Source organism: Nerophis lumbriciformis, linkage group LG11 (assembly GCF_033978685.3).
Source record: "Nerophis lumbriciformis linkage group LG11, RoL_Nlum_v2.1, whole genome shotgun sequence".
Classification (NCBI taxonomy): domain Eukaryota; kingdom Metazoa; phylum Chordata; class Actinopteri; order Syngnathiformes; family Syngnathidae; genus Nerophis; species Nerophis lumbriciformis.
Window position 1 is genome coordinate 31,197,857 of NC_084558.2, and position 25,471 is coordinate 31,223,327.

The window sequence follows — 25,471 nt, forward strand, 5'->3', positions numbered from 1 at the left end:
AGTATACCCACTTTCGTCGATCGCGCATGCGCACCATCTTAGAACCTTGAGACGCAATTCTACTCATTCGGTAAGCAAATATATGTTAGACGTAAAAAATATGTGTAGTGGTTAGTCACCGATACGAGTGTACGGCGTGTACAACACGTTAAAGTGTGCAGCGAGAGTTGTGAGTATTTTCTCTCTTTTTTTTTTTTTTTTTTTTTTTTTACAAAATGGAGGGCTTGCGTCGCCTGCTTGTCCGCCGTGCGTGGCGCCGCACGAGAGACGTCATTCCAGCGGAGAGTTAAAATGCTGCGTTACGGAAGGACGTACGTCTCATAGATAAGTAGCACGTAACGGGCACACGGTAACGCCTGCTTTAGCCAGAGTTCACTCGTGTTTCGGGTCGTCCACTTGAGCAAATATCACAGAGTCATTGTGTTTGTCGTAATGGCTTCCATATTTTTAAACACTCCCAGTGAACACTGCGTCTTATTCTGGCATCTCACACGGTTTCTTGTGTCACTAAAGTTCATGGAAATAGTTATCGCAAAAAGCCCCCGAAACAAACGTGACGTTCACTAAATATAAATACAACGGTTACAAAATGATATGCATCTCTTAATGAAGTTGACTCCTCCATATTGTTTTTCTACTCTAGTCTTTAGCAAAATATTAGTGTTTTTACACCAGTATTTTTCAACCTTTTTTGAGCCAAGGCACATTTTTTTCCATAAAAAAAAAAATTGTGAGGCACACCACCAGCAGAATATATAACATTTAACTCAGCAGCCGATATTAACAGTGAAAAGTCGTTCTCGCAGTTGTTGGATATCAAATCATAACTGTAGTGGAATTTCTGACCTTTTGAACCATAGTTTGTGTCTGTCGAAGTCCGAAAAGAGAACGAGGTCGAAAAGCATTAAGAATGTCTGCTCGTTTCTCTTTTTTCTATTCTGTGCCATTGAAGGAGCATATGTGGGAGAGAGTTGAATATATGGTCGGTCTGACCATTCTACAAAATGTTTTGATTGTTTATTATGGCTAAAGGATTCAAGGAGGTTGCAGAATAAACAGGTCCAAAACAACGGGACCTTGACACATGAGGAAAACACATAAATGGCCAAGTAGACCCAGCCTATGTATGATTCGGATGATTCTCGATTCATCCAACGTCTCCGGAGGACGTTGTCCAATCCAACCTTGTAATATTTGATTATGGGTAAATAAAACTTTTGTACTAAATTCACTTTTGTTGCTGTTTAAGATTCGGACCATCCACCACATAACCAAGCATGCATCACCATAGCTCTTGTCTCAAAGTAGGTGTACTGTCACGACCTGTCACATCACGCCGCGACTTATTTTGACTTTTTTGGTGTTTTCCTGTGTGTAGTGTTTTAGTTCTTGTCTTGCTTTCCTATTTTGGTGGCGTTTCCTGTTTTGTCTGTATTTTCCTGTAGCAGTTTCATGTCTTCCTTGAGTGCTATTCCCTGCACCCGCTTTGTTATAGTAATCGAGACTACCGTATTTAAGTTGTGGGGCTGCTATCCTTCTTTGTGTGGACATTGATGATTGTCATGTCATGTATGGATGTACTTTGTGGACGCCGTCTGCTCCACACGCTGTAAGTCTTTGTCCAGCATTCTTTTTTTGTTTACTTTGCAGCCAGTTCAGTTTTAGTTTTGTTTTGCATAGCCATCCCTAAGCTTCAATGCCTTTTCTTAGCGGCACTCGCCTTTTGTTTATTTTTGGTTTAAGTGTTAGATACCTTTTTACCTGCACGCTGCCTCCCGCTGTTGTCTGCATATTGGGATCACGACAAACATCTACAAAGCAATTAGCTACCTGCTGCCACCTACTGTTTTGGAAGAGTATTAAATGGTTACTTTGCCAAGCTCTAGACAGCACAGACACTCAACAACGGCACAATTGTGGATCATAACTACTGGTTTGCAAAAAAATTTTTAAACCCAATTAGGTGAAATTACATAATCTCCCACGGCACACCAGACTGTATTTTGCGGCACACTAGTGGTTGAAAAACACTGTTTTACACGACAATTTACTTTTTACATTAGCAATACAATGTTTTCTTAAGGCTTGCAAGATAAAATTGTATATTTTTTTTAATCCTTTTTTAGCAACATGAACATAGACTATAAATGCTCATAGCAGCACAACAGTGGGATGGCAACCACTGAGGATGTGAGCATGTCCACGGAGCAGGTGGTGATGGTGAAGACGGATGGTGAGGCTGATGATCTGAATAAAACCCAAGTCATCCTCCAGCTCCAGTCCCTTACGGCTGGGTGAGTACCTTTTTATGTAACGATGATGTCATAAAATTAGTGATGTTTGTTTTCAAAAGTTTTGACAACGTTCCTGCAGACCAGCAAAAAACAATCAATCAATCCATATCCTTTATTTGACCAGGTAAAAAACCTATTGAGATTGAAATATCTTTTTCAAGAGTGACCTGGCTGCGAGGGCTGCCGACTTATACTCAGGAGCGACTTATGTGTGAAATTATGAACACATTACCATAAAATATCAAATAATATTATTTAGCTCATTCACCTAAGAGACTAGACGTATAAGATTTCATCGGATTTAGCGATTAGGAGTGACAGACTGTTTGGTAAACGTATAGCATGTTCTATATGTTATAGTTATTTGAATGACTCTTACCATAATATGTTACGTTAACATACCGGGCATGTTCTCAGTTGGTTATTTATGCGTCATATAACGTACACTTATTCAGCCTGTTGTTCACTATTCTTTATTTATTTTAAATTGCCTTTCAAATGTTTGTTCTTGGTGTTGGGTTTTATCAAATACATTTCCCCAAAAAATGCGACTTATACTCCAGTGCAACTTATATATGTTTTTTTTTCCTTCTTTATTATGCATTTTCATCCGGTGCGACTTATACTCCGAAAAATACAGTAGATATTTTTGGAATGTTAAAGGCCAGTGGTTTTCTATTTGAGAATAACATCACCTTTATTTGTTTTTATTTGATTTGATACATCTGCAATTAGCACAAGTCTAAGCTGAGTCCGCTGGGAATAAACACCAACATCAAAAGCAGAATGCAAGAGCTCAAGGGTTCGCGCTACAGCGGTGGATGAACAATATATGACCGACAGATAATGCTGCATGAAAATGGAACGCAGCCTCCGACACATTATAATCTACTTGAATGTTTTAATGCGCATTTCAGGCCAGGAGTTGGCAACTGTGCACACTATTTAGTAACTTTTGGGTGGCAACACAAATGCATGCACATGCAGCCGTGTAGCCAACTGTATTGCAATTGCTCCTCCACAGTTCACAAACATTCTTAATAGAAAGCAACAGAAAGAATCCCAAATAATCCAGAGTCAAAATTAAGACGTGCCTTTCCATTACACTCAAAGTTCGATATAACACAGTCGTTATGGTCCATAAAATACCGATTGCGTTATTACTGAGATCGGTACCAAGAAATCCCAATATTTTACCCTTTTGTCCATGAAAAAGTTATGCGCTATACTCTGCTACCTAAACCTGCTTAGTGGATAGTGTTCCCACATGACTGGCGTGAATGGTGGTTTGTGCTCCCATGTCACAGAATGGGGCGGGCAGTATCCACCAAGTATCTACCAGTAGGTTTGGACATCACTGAGTCAAATTTTGTTATTGTTTTTTTATTTCTTCTTTTGGAGACTTTTATAAAGATTTACTGTGTAAGTGTTACAATCTGGTCGCATGTCTGCGAAGGTTGTGTATCAGGATGCAAAGGACAGCAGCAAGCAGCTTGTGTGGTAAGAATGCTTGTTTAATACCACTGCAAGGTACAAAAACATTAAGTGCATTAGCCTAGCGTGAAGTTAACTGGAAATCAAAGGGTCGCCAACGGCGAACAACAAGAAAGCATATGTGTAGCAACGAAGACGCATAACTGTCGCGTAGAGAAAACAAAAATCTGCAAGGACAGGCAGCATGACATGGACATATAAAGGGGAGTGATTAGTGGCAGCAGCAGGTGTAGACACTAATCAAAAAACAGAAACCGGTGCGAAAATTTAGGCACTGCGAGCAACAACAATGTAAACAAAGGAGTACTAGGAGTGTTGCAACATAAATATACACTAAACTAAGAAGAATAACAACAAAACCAACACAGGACATGACCGGGAGGGACCGATCATGACGTTATATTTAAGTACGCGATCATTTGGTGAAAAACAACGCGATTGACTTTGGTGGGGAAAAAAACGGGCAACAATTTAATGTCCTTGGCACGATTGTGTTATATACTGTAGAACAGTTGTCTCAAACTCAATGTACTTGGGGGCCGATGTAGGTATAGTTAGGGAAAGGCTGGGCAACACAAAGTATTCAGTTCTGAATTACATTTCAACTATGTGACTAAATTTGTTAAATACTTCTACCAGCAGCATCCCTGAGCTATGATAGGCCCTAAGTGAATATAATTATAAAATTGAATGTACATTTTTTAAAATAATTTTACACTGTTGAATTCCCAAGGAGATGGTCATAGAGACTTCTGCTTGCTGACAGCAAGTTGGTCTTTGTGTTGTCCGATGTGTGTTTGTTTCGATGTATTTTTTGTGTTCGGACTGTTAATGTATTTAGTGTCCTTTATAGTGGAATTTAAGAGTGCTGTAATATATTTAACTATTAGCCGCCCAGTGTGTGCTGGCCGCAATTACACTAAAATATGAAATTAAGTACAGGGTCACAAATATGACCCTGTGGGCAGCAAATAGTTGCGATTTTGAAACCCCTGTTGTAGAATGTCGCGTTATTTTGGACTTTGAGTTTAATGCAATCACTCCTCTACAGATGATGCAAAGAGCTAGGGCTGCACGATTAATCAATTTTCAATTGCAATCAGATTATTTAAGTACACTCAAAGTTTGATACAACACAATGGTGCCATTCACCCCAAATTTTTTCCATTTATTTTCTCCATCAGATTCATTAGCATTGTTTTTCACCAAATTATGGCGTATTCACAAACGTACACAGTAAATATTAATGAAAGTCTCCAAAAAAGGAATTAAAAAAATAAACCTAAACACAAATAACTAAATATTTAATCATTGATGTCCAATCCTACTGATGGATACTGCCCGTGACATGGGAGCACAATACACCAAGCAGGTTTAGGCAGGCAAGCTAAAGCGCATAACTTTTTCAAAAAGAAAAGGGTTAAAAAATAAAGATTTCTATATAACGCGATCTTGGGAATAATGCGATTTGGTATGTTATGGACCCTAACAACCGCAATATCGAACTTCGAGTTTATAAAGATGTTAAAAAAAGAAAATCATTAAATTGATTTTCCTCTCTATCATGTGCTGTGCCTGCAAGCTACCGTGGGCTCCTTCGTCCTGTGCAAGTGCTCTCCATAGACACATGATGCTCCCCACGCACACGTCATTGTTTCCCATGTATTAATTTATTCGTGACCACAAATGAGCTTTGCTCTGTCACAAATGCAGATTTGGCCCTAACGGTTCACCCTTGCTCATGATAAATTCTAATGATATTGTGGCGGTATGTATCGTAACTCCGCTCCTCAACACACGTCATACACACCTGCTTTACAAGAGAATAAGACTTAGCAAAAGGGATATGTGTTGCCAATTTTGTGATCTTGTTGCTACATTTGGTGAGTGAAGGTATGTATTAAAAGTGAAAGAGAGGAGTGAGTCTTGCGTCAGCCATTTATTAGGTAATCAAATAGGTCACAAAAGGCGGCCAAAAATTCACTTCCACAAGCCCAGAGAGTGCGCTTCCCTCTGATGTCTTTTGAAGTTTTTACCAAAACATTGAAATCGAAAATCACTTTTTCTAAGAGAAAACCTGTTTTTTATTTTTGGAAAATAAATTACATGCTGTCATGTCCAAGCAAAGTGAATTTCTGAAGAAAATTGGTTGCACTGGATTTCATTTTGCTGTATCAAATATTTGCACACACATTATTTTCATTGCACTTCACAATTATGCGCAGCTTTGTTTTCATATTTCACATACATTGCCAATAAAATACTTTTTGATACAACAAAACGTGGAGACTTTTGCTATCTTGCGTGGATCCGGTCACATAATTTGAGTTTAATAATGTTTTCAAATGCGTTTTAGGACAAAGGTTCAAGGCAAATGTATTTTCTGTAGGTTTTGACAATATTGACTATCTCTAAAAAACTTGACAACAAAAAAACGCACATTTTAATGTTTTGTTTCAGAGATGAGACTGCTGAAATAAATGCATCTGTCATGACTGATGAAACACATCCAGGTAGGAGAGGGTCACAATTCTAAAGGGACAAATATCTTTTATGAACTTGTCCTCATCAACATGCTCACTCACATGGATTTTTTCATCCTTGCAGAAGATGCTGAGGAAGTAGATGTTGAAGATGGCTGCCCTATAACATGCGGTGACAGTAAAGCCATGTTGCTGGTGAAGAAGTTTGTATGCCCAGGAATCAATGTAAAATGTGTAAAGGTTAGTATTAACATGTAGACGTGGAACTGTAATGCAATGCTGTATCGTAGAGGTGTTACAGTACACTAGGATCATGGTTCAGTACATTCCTTGGTTTTTAAAATACAAAACATAAAACTGCCTAGCTTGTATGTAAACAAGTTTGATGATTTTTTAAAATGGAACATAAAAAACTGAAAGCAGTATTAATAGTTTCAGCTCATTGACTGGTTTGCCGTATCTACTGACCAATGGCGGGACAATGCTTTGGTCTTACCCACTTGTCTAGTCCGTTTATGTATTTCACCAGCTGGCGTAATGTTCCTAAACCGGAGACTTTAATGACGGTAAAGCGTTTTTAAGCTCTTGACTTTTCCTTGGTAGCCATTACTCCCACCATAAACAAGTTTTTTTAACAAATAAGTGCATTACTCTATAAAAACTGTGTCTCTCCCTTTTAATGTGAAAATTAAGTGAGGGACAGGAAGTGGGCTTTGCATCACATCATGCTGTGGCATACTTGCTAACCCTCCCGATTTACCTGGGAGACTCCCGAATTTCTGTGCCCCTCCCGAAAATCTCACGGGGCAACCAGTCTCCCGAATTTCACCCGGACAACAATATTGGGGGCGTGCCGTGATGGCACTGTCTTTTGCGTCCTCTACAACCTGTCGCAGAGTCCGCTTTTTCGCCATACATACAGCGTGCCGGCCCAGTCACATGTTGTATGCGGCTTCTACAGTCACGCGTAAGTGACTGCAAGACATACTTGATCAACAGCCATACAGATCACACTGAGGGTGGCCGTATAAACAACTTTAACACTGTTACAAATATGCGCCACCCTGTGAACCCACACCAAACAAGAATGACAAACACATTTCGGGAGAACATCCGCACCGTAACACAACATAAACACAACAGAACAAATACCCAGAATCCCTTGCAGCCCTAACTCTTCCAGGACGCTTCAATATACACCCCCGCTACCACCAAACCCCGCCCACCTTAACCCCCGGACCCCCCATCTCCCGAATTCGGAGGTCTCAAGGTTGGCAAGTATGCGCCATGGACGTGTGGTCAGATGACACAGCTGAGACATAGCCATAATACATCCATCCATCCATTTTCTACCGCTTATTCCCTTTGGGGTCGCGGGGGGCGCTGGAGCCTATCTCAGCTACAATCGGGCGGAAGGCGGGGTACACCCTGGACAAGTCGCCACCTCATCACAGGGCCAACACAGATAGACAGACAACATTCACACTCAAATTCACACACTAGGGCCAATTTAGTTTTGCCAATCAACCTATCCCCAGGTGCATGTCTTTGGAGGTGGGAGGAAGCCGGAGTACCCGGAGGGAACCCACGCAGTCACGGGGAGAACATGCAAACTCCACACAGAAAGATCCCGAGCCCGGGATTGAACCCAAGACTATTCAGGACCTTCGTATTGTGAGGCAGATGCACTAACCCCTCTCCCACCGTGCTGCCTTAGCCATAGTACAATTTTTTACAAATAATAATAACATAGATATTCGTATATGTCCATTAAACAGGGTTATAACTGTATTTTATTTATGATTACAATCATTTCTTAACATTTTCTTAAGTAAAGATTACAATTTTCACATTTCCTGATCATATACAGGGCAGAAACCTGGTATGAGGCTGCCGCTATCGTCTGTCCTAACGCTTTAGGGCGGAAGCAAACTTTCCAGTTTAGTGCACTACGCCTAGTCTCGGGTACACTGTACAAATACAAGGTAGAAACCAGACGAGGCAGTGGGGAGTATTTAAGCTTAAGAGTATCTGAGTTTCCCTACAAGTCAGCAACTTAGCAGCACTGACTGAGTGTAAGAATGGGTACCAACCGGTATCACCGGGTACTGATTGACGTAAAATCGAAGGTACCATATATTGGTACTTTGTTGCGCGTGACGTCACATCCAGTTGCGGACTTGGCACCGGCACACTTCCATAATTGGTCATCAAAACTACAAGTTTGATCTTGTTCACACTGCAGGTCAATTCCGAAATGTATCCTCAAAATTCTACACACAATACCCCATAATGACAATATGATTTATTTATTTATTTATTAAAAATAAAACAAATCTCATGTACATAATTATTTACAGCCAATACTTTTTTGATGCACCTTTGGCAGAAATTATAGCCTCAAGTCTTTTTGAATATGATGCCACAAGCTTGGCACTCCTATCTTTTGGGCAGTGGCGCCAATTCCTCTTTGCAGCACCTCTCAAGCTTCCATCAGGTTGGATAGGAAGCGTCGGTGCACAGCCATTTTCAGATCTCTCCGGAGATGCTCAATCCAATTCAAGTCTAGGCTCTGGCTGGACCACTGAAGAACATTTACAGAGTTGTCCTGAAGCCATTCCTTTGATATCTTGGCTGTGTGCTTAGGGTCGTTCTCCTGCTGAAAGATGAACCGTCGCCCCAGTTTGAGTTCAAGACCAATCTGGAGTAGGTTTTCATCCAGAATGTCTTTGTACATGTTGCATTCATCTTTCCCTCTATCCTGACTAGTCTTCCAGTTCCTGCCGCTGAAAAACATCCCCACAGCATGATGCTGCCACCACCATGCTTCACTGTAGGGATGGTATTGGCCTGGTGATGAGTGATGCCTGGTTTCCTCCAAACATGAGACCTGGCATTCATGCCAAAGAGTTCAATCTTTGTCTCATCAAACAAGAGAATTTTGTTTCTCGTGGTCTGAGAGTCTTTCAGGTGTATTTTGGCAAACTCCAGGAATGGCTATACCAAACAGGCCTGATTGGTGGATTGCTGCAGAGAATGTTGTTCTTCTGGAAGGCTATCCTCTCTCCACAGAGGAATGCTGCAGCTCTGACAGAGTGACCATCAGGTTCTTGGTCACCTCCCTGACTATGTCCCTTCTGCCCCGATCGCTCAGTTTAGACAGTCCCAGTGGTTCCAAACTTCTTCCATTTATGGATGATGGAGGCCACTGTGCTCTTTGGGACTTTCAAGGCAGCAGAAATTGTTCTGTACCATTCCCCAGATTTGTGCCTCAAGACAATGTTTCAGAGGTCTAGAGAATAGAATGGACTTTATTGTCATTATATTTGCATACAACGAGATTAAGGACTCCAACTTAAGGTGCGGTAGTGGAAACAAATATGGAATAAAAATAAATCACACAAGTAGTAATAAAGATAAAAAATAAGAATTGAAATAAACAGACTACTATACAATAAAGCAATACGCATTTACAGTCCTGTACAATATACAAAATACTGCACAATATACAGAACAAGAATAACAGAGTAATAAAGTAACAATCAATGTCGTACGTATTACACTAGAAGGGTAATATTGCACAATAGGGTATTAGGGTAGGATATTGCACGGGGGGATATTAGGGGTGAATTATTTATTACAAGTTTGCGTTCAAGATGGTGACAGCTCTGGGAAAGAAGCTGTGTCTGAGCCTGTTTGTTCTGGCTCTGATGCACCTGTAGCACCTGCCCCATGGTAGCAGGTCAAACAAGTGGAAGCCAGGGTGTGTGCTGTCCTTGGTAATGTTTTTTTGCTCTGTTGAGGCAGCGGGAGTTGTGTAAATCCTTCAGGGAAGGGAAGGGGCAGCCGATGATTTTTTGTGCAGAGTTTATGACTCTGAATTGCCTTCCTGTCTGCTTCAGTGCAGCTGGCGTATCACACATGTTATGCAGTACGTCAGCAGGCTCTCGACAGCCGAGCGATAGAAGGTCACCATCAGCTGCCTCTCTAGCCTGTTCTTCCTCAGCACCTTCAGGAAGTGGAGTCTCCGCTGGGCCTTCCGGATGACCGCAGTTGTATTTGGGGTCCAGGATAGGTCCGCAGATATGAGGGTGCGGAGGAACTTGAAAGAGCTGACTCTCTCCACCTCCTTGCCGTTGATGTAAAGATGAGTTCCTTGGTTTTTGTGGTGTTCAGTGCCAGGTTATTCACTGAACACCAGACAATTCCATCAACCTCATGCTTAGCTTGTGCTCTGCCATGCACAGTCAAGTGTGGAACCTTATATATACAGTAGGGCTGTGAATCTTTGGGCACCACACAATTTGATTAGATTCTTTGGGGTAATGATTAGATTCAGAACCAATTCTCGATTCAAAACGATTCTAGATTCAAAATCTATACTTTTTTGATAACCTTGAATGCCAGTTCTATGATTAACTACATTCCTCTATAAGGTGGATAAACAGCTCTGATTAATTTCTTAATTACGGTAGTTAAAAGAAAACTGGTTTTGTTTAATAAAATGTTTCCCCAACAATAGAAGTATCCAACACTTAATTTGTACATCTGTACAGCAACTATGGGCATCTACACCAACTATATGATTTGTCCAAGTTGCTGGACAGGAAAGATTAAATAAAAAAAAGATTTTAGATTTTTTTTTTTTAATCAAATAAGAATCGCTATTAATCTGAAAATCTATTTTTTTGACACTCCTTATAGACAGGTGTGTGACTTTCCAAATGATGTTCAATTAACTGCATTTACCACAGGTTCAGTTGTGGTAAATTAATTCCAATTAAGCTGTCGGAAGGATGATCAGTTGAAACAGGATGCACCTGATCTCACTTTTGAGGTTCATGGCTAAGGCTGTGAATACTTATGTATTTGTGACTTCTTAGTTTTTTTATTTTTTAATACATTTGCCAAAAAATCTCTAAAAATATGTGTCACATTATCATTATGGGGTATTGCTAATAGAATTTTAAGGATAAAAATGGATATATTCCATTTTGGAATAAGGCTGAAACATAACGAAATGTGAAAAAAGTTAAGCGGTGTGAAAACTTTCCAGATGCACTGTATATCAAATCAACATAACAAGGGGGTAATAGCTCATCAATCTTCATTATTCAAACATAACAACAGCAAGCTTAACTGTCAGTGCGCATTCACACACAAGTATCATTTGTGCGTGTCAACACGTTAACAACCATAATGCTACAATAAAAAATTTAAAAAAAAATTGTTTTCTTGTGTTGACGAATACTTGTGGCATTTTTTTAACACTGAGATCACCTGACAGTCACCGCTAGCGTTCGCACTAGTGATGGTAAACGTGATTCTTTTTACTGACTCGGGTACCTGTGAGTAATTCATCAAAGAGAATCGATTCACTTGATTCACTCATCACAAAACGCATGTGCAAAAGCTTGTACATGGTTCAGTTCAGTTGTTTCAGTTTATTTCAAACATGCATACAATAAAATATAATGCATCTTTTATTTCCAGTTCTTTCATTTCTGCAAGTCCAAAAAGGAGTTGGAAGAAGCAGCGCTCATTTAATCCTACCGCTTTTCATATCATAGCAGTTTTATCCTATTTCTTTGTTCTCTGTTTGTAACAAAACAGTGAATAAGTACATATACTTTAAGTAAGTCAACAAAAATAAATACATAAATGATCATTATTTTTTTTAAATTTTTTTAAAAAGGTTCAAGATGTTTATCATAATTGTTCTTCTTTGTATTTTGTGAACACTTGTAGTTTGAACAGTCTCTCAAACTGAATAATGTTATTGCTTTTGTTTGATTTCCTCGCTTAATCCATTCTATAATTTAATTTCACATACGGATAAAGGTTTTAAGTGTTGTACGTGCTTCTTTTAATTACGTAGATTTTTCTCTAGAGTTATAGTTCTTCTCTTTTGTTGAGAAGAATTGTTGTACATTCTTGGGTAGCAGGTTATAGTTTGCTTTGTACATACTTTTCGCTGTTTGTAAATGCACCAAGTCGATGAATTTCAATATTTTTGATTCAATAGATAAATTGTTTGTATGTTCTCTATATCCAACATTATGTATTATTCTAATTGATCTTTTTTGTAATACCGTTAATGAATGGAGTGCACATTTGTAGTTGTTTCCCCATATTTCTACACAATAACTCAGATATGGTAACACTAGCGAGAAGTACTGCACATACGTAGTTATTGCATGTTACGGCTCGCCCCCGTTTGATTCACTTATCACAGAGCGCTTGTGCAGAATCTCACACAGGATTCACTTGATTTACTTGGTGACTGCAAAAGTTATTACAAGTTACTCACTAGTTAGCACAAACTAGCAGTGTGAGGCAATCCGTAATTTGCTTGTATCGTAGCAGTGCCTTCTCCTTCGCTGTAATAAAGGCATCTTTTTCCACTTCGTCGATAAAATCCTAGAAATAAAGGTGCCACAAGCCGGAGGCTAACTAGCTAAAACGTTAGCTCAAAGCCGTTGCATAGCAATCCGAAACTATACAGCGAGACTGTAAGAGTTTGGATACATTTAAAATGTTTCTGATCACACAAAGGGATATCTAAGACAGGTTGACACAGCTCTGACTGGCGCAAGGTACGACAAGAGTGACAATAAACAAGTCAGAATTGCCGGTAGCGGTCAACAACGCCAACACCAAATCAGCAATACATGCGCCATTTCCCATTTCCTTACAGTACTCCTCGCAAACAGTCCTTTTAAGTCCAGCCCTGATTGTTTGTACATTTTAATATGTCAACCTTCCTTTGAGCAAAATTTCTGACTTTTCTGAATTTATGAAACTTTTTTTTCTCACACCAATCAAAGCATTTCACTAGTATTCACTGCCTTTATCTTATTGCAAGTTACTGCAAGAAGCAAATCAAGATGTTTTGAAGCCAAATATAATATTCTATTATGATCACGGCAGTAGTTAACAGAGCAGGCTTACATTTCACTCACAGAAGACGAAAGTGAAGGCAGCAAGACCCACAAACGAGAAACTAAGGGGTGGCTGCAAAGCATTTCCATTTTGAAATTAATGGGTTCTAGATATCATGCACTCATTGACTGACTATTCTTTCAATCCATATTTCAAATCCATTGCGGTAGTGTATTGTGAAGGCAAAATCATAAAATACCACTGGTGTCATTAAGCAAGGTAATCATGGATACCTTTACTTACCAATACTCTCATCCTCAGTATGAAGATCAGCTGATCAGTCCGAAGCAGTTTGTACACATTTCTGGAAAGGCTACACTGAAAGACTGGAAACGAGCAATCCGAATGGGCGGCGTCATGTTAAGGTGAGCAATGTTTGTAAAGGCCACTGACTGAATTGTTCTCTTTGGAGTTTTTTAAAACATTTGGTAAATATTTGATGTTTTTCATGTCCTCAAGCAAGCTAATGGGAATACAAATTACCAGGCCACTTCTACTTTTCCTTTCTCATGCTGGCTACTGTTGACTGTTGTTATAAATTGGGCTTCTGTGCGTTTACATGTGGCATCACTTCATAATACCAGGGTTTCCCCTACATATAATTGATTGTGGTGCGGAACCACTGCAAAATAAAACGCCTGTATGAATATATAGCCTATCATTTATCGATTAGTGACATACCAAACATTTGGCCACTTTGATCATCAAAACAGCACTGCCAAAACAGGTTGTTGTGATGTTGTTGGCAAGACGCATGCAATTGTGTGGAGCAGAGGCAGCATACCTGCTATGTGAGTGTACTTTAATATATCCGAGTCATACCCGCAGACAGCCCGGGGGGCCAGTGTTATCGGTAAGACCATATTTGGGATCTGCACATCCATCCATCAAATTCTACCGTGTGTTCCTTTCCCATATATAAATATTTTTTATATAGCGCTTTTTCTCTAGTGACTCAAAGCGCTTTACGTAGTAAACCCCAAGCAGGTGGGTAAAGTATCCTGCCCAAAGACACAACGGGAGTGACTAGGATGGCGGAAGCAGGGATCGAATCTGGAATCCTCAAGTTGCTGGTACGGCTGCTCTATCAACCGAGCCACGCAGTCCCAAGAAATGCCGTTTGGAATTTGCTCCCAGTTGTGACGGTTTGCATCTGGTGACGTCAGCGAATATTGCCATGTAATAAGTGTAAACTACATATGGCTCTTATACTTGGTGTCGTCACAGTCGATATTTGTATAGATTCAACCATTTGCTTACATTTAGGAGCGCTAGCTTTAGCTATTTTATCTTACGGTGTGTAGTGAAACATATTTAGCAATTCGTCGTCCTGCAGGAATGATAATTGTAAGAAAAATTGTTTGTCGTCATGGAGGTAAGGATTCGTGATTTAGAAGTAGCTAAAACACTGCGGCGCGACAGTATCTGCAAGTTTGCTATGTTTTAAAGCACTAATTGCAGAAAGACTCTTCAGTGTTTATAGCTTCACATTTATCGTTAGTTTTGAAGCCAAAATATGTCCAGTCTCCCTCTTCTGTTTCCACACTGTTTCCTCTTGTACGTGCTCTGTGTGTGTTTACTCACATGTGCATCTGCTTATATTACCAGCAATGCCACCACGGCGTGCCATCATGTCTATAAAAAAAAAAGTACCTGTGTTTTTCAAAGGCAGTATAGTACCTTTTTTAATTCATTAGTACCACGGTACTTTATTAATACAGATGTACCGTACAACCCAACTGTGTCTTTTCTTTTCTACCAACACAAACAGTGGTGCTTGGATGAATGTGACAATTAGCTAAAATAGCTACACTTCATAAACTGAACCTCCATCTTTGTACGTGAAGAAGCGGTTTTATGTCGTGTCGTTGCTTTGCAGTGATACAGCTGTAGCAAATCAACATACCTATAAAGTAAATCCTTGTTTCCTCTTTTAATTTTCAAATTATTGAATAGTTTGCTCCACTACCTCTAGGAAAATAATGGATTCAGGCCAGCTTGACTTCTATCAACACAGTACGTTGTGTACAAACACTTGTCGAAGCACCAAGTTTGACCTCCTAATCAACAACACACGGTTCCCACCTGACAGCAGTGGACTCACATCTTCTCCGGGTAAGTACTATTATTATCATGTCATGTCTGCTATCAAAGGTTAGCTTATATGTTCATCATGATTTTATTTCCCCTGGTATAAAACACTAACAATAGCACAATGAACCCTGATAGCAGGTGCATTTTATTAATATTGCTTTTATAGTAATTTTTGCGGGAGTGACAGAATCCAGGGAGTTTAGCGTCTGACGGTCCCATAAATGACATAATAATTAGGGATGTCTTGATTTGATATTGACATCAAATATAAGTCCAATATCAGCAAAAAATACAAGTACTGTATTGAATTATATCAATTTGCACCTAAAATCTCCAATATAAAATCTCCGATACAAGCAGTCCTGCAGCGTGTTTAACTGCAAAGCTGGACAGCCAGCTAAAAGCTAAACAGCTCCAATAAGCACACAGGGTTTGTCTTTTCCTGTATTTTTAAGAATATTACAACAGATAAATGTACAGAATAGAACACAAGCTAGATATATGTAATAAGTGTCCTTAATTGAACAATATGACAGTATATATACATTTGTCAATATGAGCAAGTATCAAATAAGTTATTACTTATAGATATAAAGTCTCCAAAACAGAAGGAAATTAGTATAGAAAGTATACAGTAACAAACATGTCTGCACAATTCCACCGGCTGCGTCATGAGCTTAAAGGGGAACTGCACTTTTTTAAGAATTTTCGTTCAGAATCATTATGAAAGACATAACGACGGATATATTTTTTAATGCATTCTAACTCGTAAATAAAAGTCAGCTTACAGTAGAGCCAAATGGAGGTCCTCTATTCCTCCCATAAAACCCAATAAAAAAAAAACATCCAAAAATCGCCAACAATACTTAATTTACATTTTGTGACTTAAATATTAACCGAGTATTAGTGATATTGTTATTAAAAGCGCTAACACAGACAAACTATTTATAGCGGTGCCGGGATCACAAGCTTGCGTGCCAGTGTCTACATGATTGACTAATGAGCTGCATCCTCGTTTCCTTGCTCGTCAAACGTTATACTAGATCATAAATCATGCCTTCCACCTAGATAGGACAAGGATGAATTCCGACAAGTTGGTACACTTTAACAGCCAATTTAAACCCGAAAAATGCTGGAACAACACAAAAAGACGCTTGGCGCCACCCCACTTTTTCTTCGCAAGTATCATGAGTCATTCTTTATCTAAATGGGAATATATCATACATGCCAACCCTCCCGGATTTTCCGGGAGACTCCCGAAATTCAGCGCCTCTCCCGAAAACCTCCCGGGACAAATTTTCTCCCGAAAATCTCCCGAAATTCAGGCGGAGCTGGAGGCCACGCCCCCTCCAGCTCCATGCGGACCTCAGTCCGCTTTCCCACAATATAAAGAACGTCTACAGTAAAGCAGTCCGTCTGCCGTAAACAGCAATGTTGTGACACTCTTAAACAGGACAATACTGCCATCTAGTGCATTTGATGAAAGCACTTTTGTGCGTGCCACACAGCAATGCATAATCAGAGAGGGCGTTCAGCATGGTTAGAAAGATAGTGACAGAGAATAGAACAAGGATGGACAATTCAACCCTTAACTCAACAATGAGTAGATGAGTGTTATGTGTGTGTATATGAAGGGAATAAGCGGTAGAAAATGGATGGATGGATATATATATATATATATATATAGCTAGAATTCACTGAAAGTCAATGATTTCTTATATATATATACATATATATATATATATATATATATATGAAATACTTGACTTGGTGAATTGTAGCTGTAAATATACTCCTCCCCTCTTAACCACGCCCCCGCCACAACCACGCCCCCCGCACCCACCCCCCACCTCCCGAAATTGGAGGTCTCAAGGTTGGCAAGTATGAATATATGAACGTCCTAGCAGTCAGCATCCTAATGACAGCAGACCTTTTACAGTAAGTGATGTGTAATTGTGTTGGTTGGCTGTCATAAAGTCTGCAGTGAGTAATGATTAGTGATGTAGTGGTGGGAAAAAATGTGAACGTTGTGATGCGTTTTTAAAATAATGCGCTGCATATGCTTAAAATTATCAAAATACATAAATATTAAAAGATACCTGTTCCTACATTAGATATATATACTTACATTATGTATATAAAGTACTAATGATTGTCACACACACACTAGGTGTGGTGAAATTATCCTCTGCATTTGTCCCATCACCCTTGATCACCCCCTGGGAGGTGAGGGGAGCAGTTAGCAGCAGCGGTGGCCGCGCCCGGGAATCATTTTTGGTGACTTAACCCCCAATTCCAACCTTTTATGCTGAGTGCCAAGCAGGGACGTAATGATATAAAATCTTAATGCAGGTGTTTGGGTGTTTTCTAACGGCTTCATAGGCAGAATAGAGTGACACCCACTTTGCCGTAGAAACTAATTGTTTATGTCCACTATAGTCTTAGTACTTTAGTATTTTTCTTCATCCAATGGTCACATATGAAACACGAGTCACATGGTTGTCTTACGTCAGCGCCGGAAGTAATACAATCAAGCTGTTCACCTGGCAGGTTTTTCCCCCGTGATAAAAAGGGGCCAAACTGGGAAAACCTTTCGCTGCCGCCTTGTTTTATCATATGTTACTGCCTTTTTATAAGTCAATGTTTAGTTTGGTATGCACAATAAACCAACACAAAATCCCTACTTTGGAGCAATGTTCACGTACTGTAGTATTTGGCTTGTTAGTTCCCATCGCAGCGGAGCGATGATGATCATGGACTTGTGGATGAGGGAAGGGTTGTTTGATGTTGGATGCTAAAAAATGTCCCATGCATTGCAACATTCAGCCTTAATTCATTGTTGCAGCCTGATGATTTTTTAAAACGTCATGAAATGCGCGTTTGCGAGATGAGCAGGTGTAGTGGGCGGCTGTGTTCGGTGGGGTGGCTGTGTCGAAAGCCGCGGGAAGAGGGGCAGAGGCTTGCGTACATGTTCAGGTGTTAAAAAGCTCGCCTGATTGGGTCTGTTAATCACTCCTCGGGTGGGGTTGTCACAGACGAATGTCAAATTAAAAAAAAAAAATTCAAATATTTTCACGATCGACCGTTAAACATACGTGCACACACAGAAGCCAATTTCAAACAGTCATTAAATCCTTAATAAACATTTGAAAAAGTAAAATCCATCCACAATAACACCATCAAATAACTTGAGAAAAAACAACTGCTACAGACAGACAAAGGAGGTCAAGCCCCCGTCCGTCCGTGTGTGCCTTCCGGTGCCGCTGTAGTAAAAGGGATTCCACAGAACCGTTTTTAGGTGGAATATGATATGTACCGTTTCAGCCTTTTTCCCCACGCCAACTGTTTTTGGTGGTCTGAAACGAAATTTAAAAAAAAAAGGCTTCAGAGGGCATAACCCCACGGCAACGTTTGTTTCAATTTGTGTTTTGGCTTTAAAAAATAAATGCGTCCCCACAGTGTCCTATGAATAGTGAGTCACATACAGGCGGAAATGTTTCCTGGGTGAGAATGATGTAATACTCTGCCTCGCCATAAGTGGCGCTGTAAATGAACAAAGCCAATGGAACCACCAAAACCATTGAAGAAACTGCGCACCCGCATAAAGTTATATTCTCCGGTCACAATTCAAAACAAAAAAAGAGATGGCAGATGCACGCCAAGAAAGGGACTCTTTTGTTTGAAACGACAACGAGGTAGAATTACTTCTGCGCCTCACACTTGATAACAAAACTGTTAAAGTTTTCCAACAACTTGCACTGAGCCTAGTCTATAAAATTCGCTACACCTCCCTGATACCGAAGTACATGTCAAACTACTCCCATAACGTAAATGACCGCCGTAACCACAACACCAGGGGGAGCTCCACAAAGCACGTTAAACCCAGATTCCGATCTAACAAAGGTCTTAACTCATTCTCCTTCTATGCCACATCAATATGGAATGCACTCCCAACAGGTGTAAAAGAAAGTGCTTCTCTATCCTCCTTCAAAACCGCACTAAAAGAACACCTCCAGGCAACTACAACCCTAAACTAACACCCTTCCCCCACCACATCCCACCTCCCCGGATTGTAAATAATCAAATGTATATACTTGTTCTTATGCTTTCTGAGCTCACTATGTTCACTGCTCGCTGTACATATCCTACAGAGTCAGACCTACACTGTTACAATGTCCATTTCTCAGATGATATAATTGTTAATGACTGAAGTGCTGATATCAACCCCTTGTCCCAACCCCCGGATTGTAAATAATGTAAATAATTAAATGTATATACTCTGATGATTAACTTGTGTAATGACTGTATTATGCTGATTGTATATATTTGTACCATGAATTGATTAACGTAGACTCTGACTTAAACAAGTTGAAAAGCGTATTCGGGTGTTACCATTTAGTGGTCAGTTGTACGGAATATGTAGTGTACTGTGCAATCTACTAATAAAAGTTTCAACCAATCAATCAATCAATCAATTCCCTGGCATCGTTTTCTAGTAAAGTCCAGTCTCTTTACAATTACAACTTGCTGTGATACTGAGCCTGCTCCATACTCTTCGCAAAAACTGTAGTCTCCATAGGGATTCGCTCCTTTTTGCCACTGTGGTCTGTTGGCTTTTTGGGACTCATATTGAGTTAGCAAAATGGAAAAACTTGTCAATAAGGGAAAAACACACAAAAGGCACACACTGAACCGCTGAGATGTGACTATGAAGTCTCCTCTGCAGAGGTAAGTGGAAGGCTCTGCCTCCTCTACAATGTGGAGCCCTGAGTTTTGACAGCTAGGTGTTCTTACACAGAGACACGATTCGTAGACAGAGGCATACCCGGCTCAATCAGTAGGTTTGTAAATTCAAATGTTTGCTAATGGAGGGGTTCATAAATCGAGGTTCTGTTGTATTTCTAAAGCGGAGTTGATCAGGAAAATCTACACTTGATCTTGTTTTATTTCATAGCCATCATGGTAAAGCGTAGAAATATGAAGTCTTATAACACTTGTGTGTGTGAAGTGCCTTCACATGACATTTATGTCCATTTTACTTCATTATTATTTAGTGACAGTTTGAAGAGGTTTTATTTGGTCACCGTTGCAGCTCAGGAGTCCTTGGAAGCGAAGACTGGAGGTGACAATACAACCGTGAAGCCAGTCGAAAAGGCCAACTGGGTTTCAAGTTCATTGGACTCCGCAAACAAGGACTCTCCGGAACTCTCAGGTACCCGCGCACGTATCAGACAATAGTTCATAATACCCATAGAAATGTACATAATCTCACATTTCAATCACTATTTATCAGAGTAATAATTAGGGATGCATCGATTATAGATTTTGACTGTACGATTAAAGTCTGAATAATAATCACGGTTTCACGGTTATCATGATTATTTATGCACTGTTTTAGTTCACAGCAAAACATTGTAAAATCACATTGCTTAGAGAGTTTGTTGTTTTTATTACTGTCGGAAATAGGTTATAAAATAACATAACAGTACAAAATAATGAGTACAAACAAAAATTATGATTATTATTAAATCAATTAATAATTGTATTATTAATTCAAAACTAAGTTTAACTTTATTTATTTCAATGGGAAAGTGTTACTCATTGTGGGAAATTAACTCAAGTTTAATTGTCATCAACTGTTATCCATGCCTGTTTATTAAGGCTGCTGTATTTTGGTTTCAAAGTCTTCACAATAACGCCCTGACGTGTGATGGTATCAAATGGAAACTTGGCGAGTGCATTTTTTTTATGGTGCTTTAGCGTTGGCTGTGTCTGAAAATAAACTACATTCAAAGTGCGGGCATGGAATTTTGTAGTAGGTAAGAAGAATTGATTTTTGGACATTTCCTGAATATTTCATCAAACTCCATCTGTTTGAGTTATGTAAACATACAAACAAACTGTGGTGAAAACACAACCTCTTTGTTGTAGGTAAGAACTTCTGCGTTCTGCAAAGCAAAGTGCGCCGCTTTTGTCTCGAGCGTTTCCAAGCCGACATAGCCAGCTGATAACCACAAAGCGCACAAAGGGAGATCACCAAAAAAGAACTGTACACTTTGGGGGAGGGGGGAGCTGGAGCCTGTCTAGCTGCACTCAGGTGAAAAGCAGGGTACACGTTGGACAAGTCGCAACCTCATGAACCATCACCCAGTAGAGATATTTGAAGCCAGCAAAGCTAAATATCAGTGAATATTATGTTATCACTTTAAAGACATCAATGTAAGTTTTTTTTATTTGTTATATTTGCTTGAAATAGTAGATGTTCCTGCACAACTATTTTCACTTAAAAATACGTGTTTATAGTAGTAAATATGATTACAACATTTGAGCATTACGACCCCGCCTTCCGCCCGAATGCAGCTGAGATAGGCTCCAGCACCCCTTGCGACTCTGAAAAGGACAAGCGGTAGAAAATGGATGTATGGATGGACTTGTTCAGGGTGTACCCTGCCTTCCGCCCGAATGCAGCTTGGATACGCTCCAGCCACCCCCGCAAACCTGAAAGGGACAAATGGTAGAAAATGGATGGATGACATTTAAGCATTATATTTGTGTTCAATTACAGTAAGTGTGTTTATTCTGAACATTCCTACCTCTTAATTTTACACATTATGACATCTTTTTTTGGACATATACCACAATAATATAAAACTTTGGCCTGAAGGGGAAACTGCATTTTTTTTTAAATGTTGCCTATTCACACTCATTACAAGAGACAAGAACACAAGTCTTTTTTTTTTTCTTTTTTTTTTTAGGAAGATGATAAAAAAAACACTTACAAGATGCGGCTAATGGGAGTCATCATTGTAGCCCACTAAAACAACTTCAAAACCCACCATCAACGTTTTGAATGCTTGGAATTCAAATGTTTGCTTGTAATTAAAGCATAACAATTAGCTTGGAGACGGCTTATATCTCAAAACATTCTTTAGGTTGGGGCACTCTTAAGTTGAGGTACCAGTGTACTCTCACAGTTCAACTGTAACAGTTTCTGACCAGGAGACGTGACCAGTCAGAAAAAAGGGCAAGTGCGGAGGCTGTGTTTTCAATGCCCGCTCAGAAGTGCCAAAAGGGAGGACTGTCGGGGCCATAGAGAAAGGGTGGAACGCAGTGCATGGTGAGGAACAAAAAACACATTGCGAAAGGAAAATGAGTCCATGTGCACAGAGTGTGATTCTACACGCACTGTTTTGAAGCCATAGCCATCCACCTAAACTTACAGGCTAAACAAGGAGAGCATTGGTAGCTCTAATAGTTGTGCACCACATAAATCTGGTCTTTATAAAAGTCTTGAAGTTCATTCTAAAGTCTCTGCGGATTGATGGAAGAAGTTTTGAATCTGAAGGAAAGGCCCGTTTGTGCCCCGACATTTCTCCAGAAGGTTGCTATTGTTGTGGACAAGCTTGCCAGATGTGCGGAATTCAGAGTTGTTGTTAATCAATTTTGAGTGCACAAATGCAGAGTGAATAGGTTTGTGTGGGCTTTCTTTTTTGCCTTTGATATAACTGCTTCATTCTCTTCCATCTCACTCGTATTTAATTCTGGAGTCCAAATGAAGCCGCATGTTCCATAATTTCTTTAGCTACCATCTTAAATAAATCTGTTTCTTTTTTTTTTTCCTTCGATGCAGTTCAACATGTTTTTTAATTTGTGAAGCAAATAAAGTCTCCTTTAATTCCAGTTGTTGCCTGTTTTGATTAAATGGTGGTTACAAAGATCCCCTCAGGAAGCACACACTCACTCGAGATATCTGGTTTCCAAAATCGCATAATCTAGGTATGTTAGTCCGGTTTCTCAAAAGCCAAACATGATCAGATTAAGGTGTTTCCATGGTTTGTAGGATGCTTCTAGAGCCAAACTATTTGAGAAATCGGACTAATTTAGTGCATGTAAACGTAGTCAGTGTCACTGTCCGCCTGTAGATGTGCAAAGTACCTCAATAGATTTGCAGCTATAATTGCAGCGAAATGTGGTTCCACAAAGGATCGATTACTTTAGTACACCACACATTACAGTTTCTTATTCGTAAAGAAAAATCTAATTATTTGCTTTGAGCTACAAAATGTTTGTTGTGCTTTCACATAAAGTCCCAATAGATTTGTGTTTTTGGTGGTAACGAGACACAATGTGGCAACGTTTAAAAAGTGTAAATACTTTTTCCAACCGGTGTAAAGTCAAAGACAAAGGTTTTAACACTTGTCATGTTCTCCAGAGGAAACACTGAACTTTTGGATAGGAATTGCTGATGTGGGTTTGCTGGGAGAAGTGGTGGCCAAAATCAGCAGTGAGTTGCTGGAGCTGTTGAAGAATATGCCGTTGGTCAAGGAGTCAGCTTTCTTACAGGACACAGGTACAGATTCTTTTTTTTTTTCACTAGAAATACTGACAATCCCCACAGAGCTAATGACAAAGGCAAGCTCAAAGAGACACAGAGAAAAAAACTTGCTTTTTGAGAGACATTAAAAGAGGAATGATAAAAGAAAAGTCAAATTGGTTGAACCAACAGCTCCCAATTCTTCTCTGTTAGAGATCGCAGTGCTTAGTAATCTTGGTCAGGTGTTTGGACTGCTGGATACGGTCAAGAAGATGCTGGAGAAGAGGAGGCAGCAGACTGATCCCAACCAGGAGAACATTCTCAGCATCCTCAGCAGTGAGTAATAAACTCATATATTTTTTTTTTAAACTACTCAAGTATTAGATAGAGCCTCTGTGTAAATTGGAGAAAAACAGACCCATATAGTAAATACATGCAGGACAATAACACTGAATTAGGAAGATTCAATATTTTATAAATATGAAACAATTTAATAAAAAAGACACATAAAGATATGACTAGATTAACAGTAATGCATTACATTCAAAAAATTCAATTTACTGTATACTACTGTAGTACCTCGCAATACGAGCTGTCTCTCAGCTAATTGTTATGCTTTAGGTTACAAACAAAAATTCAGGTTACGGGCCTCCCTAACGCTAGTTGATGTAGTGAATGTCATAGTGAACCCTGTAAGATCCGACCAAAACATTCAGTCTTCTTGCTAACTTTATCTTACAGCTAAAGATCGACATCATTTGATGGTTACTTTACAACGCCTTACCTTACACATGACAAGCTGCACCATACCGAACCAAAATGGTTCAAGAATGCCATTCAAGGACATTAAAAAAGTATTATTGAAATAATTTATCATCCATGAAAATATGGTGGAGCTGCTGATGGTGTGTTTGATTGAGAAGCAGCTGGAAGGCGATAGGATAGACTTTATTCATCCCACAATGGGGAAATTATGTAGCTGCAGTGCAGATACAAACATCAACAAAAATAGGGCAAAACACATTAAAACAAGAGGGAAACATAAAGACATAACTTACATTAAAAGAGCACAGAACTGATGCAACCAGCTGCCACCTCAGCGACGCCATTTCTACATACAGCTACAAAGTAAAATGCAACGACAAACCAAAAAATTTGCAACAAATAATACATACTGCGCAACTGTGACAATAGGGATGTAACGATATCAAATCTCATGATACGATATCGTCACGTAATTGAATCCACGGTATGATGATATTGTGGTGTTCTGAAAAAAACAAAGGCTTGGTAAAAATGCCAGTGTGTAAAATTAAATGGCAGAAATGTTTTAATTCTATTTATTTCTATAAACAAGTATTTTTAATTGCAAAAAATAGCGCAAGAACATAGTGTTTCAACTCATTTCAGTTGAGTGTCTTTAAACGGACAATGTAAATACCCACAAGTGTAAAACAATAATGTTCAGTCTAGTGTCTTTCAACTTTTAACTTGCTGAGAAGCATTGTCCTCTGCAATGGACATTTTTGTATATTATAAGAATGCTGATTCTTAAGAGGTTAACTGGCAATTTCACTTTTAATATTGTAAAAACCTCACAAATTGATTGTTGGCCTCCCTGGCTTCTGGATTTCATATGAAGAATATTTTTTCTGGGTGACGGTTCATCAAGTAGAATAATACTTGTATTTCTTGTTGTAGACGTCGCGGTGTGCAGTATTTTTTTTTTTTTTTGCATGTCCGCGCTACCACATGAGTATTTATGCCAACAGGAAATAACTGCTTGTCTGCTCATTCATCAGACTGACGAGAGACTCCAGCATAAGGTTTCCTCCTCTATCGTTTTTGTG

At 39.4% G+C, this 25,471-nt stretch overlaps 1 protein-coding gene across 6 annotated transcripts in view; it reads left to right on the forward strand.

Annotated features, from left to right (window-relative positions):
* Positions 1-25,471, forward strand: part of gmeb1 (glucocorticoid modulatory element binding protein 1) — a 28,454-nt gene continuing 2,983 nt past the window's right edge. The window contains exons 1-10 of one of the 6 annotated variants that reach the window (XM_061966817.2): positions 1-70; positions 1,250-1,304; positions 2,127-2,294; positions 6,249-6,301; positions 6,396-6,511; positions 13,475-13,578; positions 15,189-15,328; positions 20,400-20,519; positions 23,520-23,657; positions 23,835-23,957. In XM_061966817.2, coding sequence (XP_061822801.1) covers positions 2,173-2,294; positions 6,249-6,301; positions 6,396-6,511; positions 13,475-13,578; positions 15,189-15,328; positions 20,400-20,519; positions 23,520-23,657; positions 23,835-23,957 — 916 coding nt within the window. In that variant the 5' untranslated portion in view covers positions 1-70; positions 1,250-1,304; positions 2,127-2,172. Of the gene's footprint in view, positions 170-221; positions 312-378; positions 1,205-1,249; positions 1,305-2,126; positions 2,295-6,248; positions 6,302-6,395; positions 6,512-13,474; positions 13,579-15,188; positions 15,329-20,399; positions 20,520-23,519; positions 23,658-23,834; positions 23,958-25,471 lie in introns of those variants that run through there. The other 5 variants (XM_061966820.2, XM_061966819.2, XM_061966818.2 and 2 more) reach the window with 5 other exon arrangements.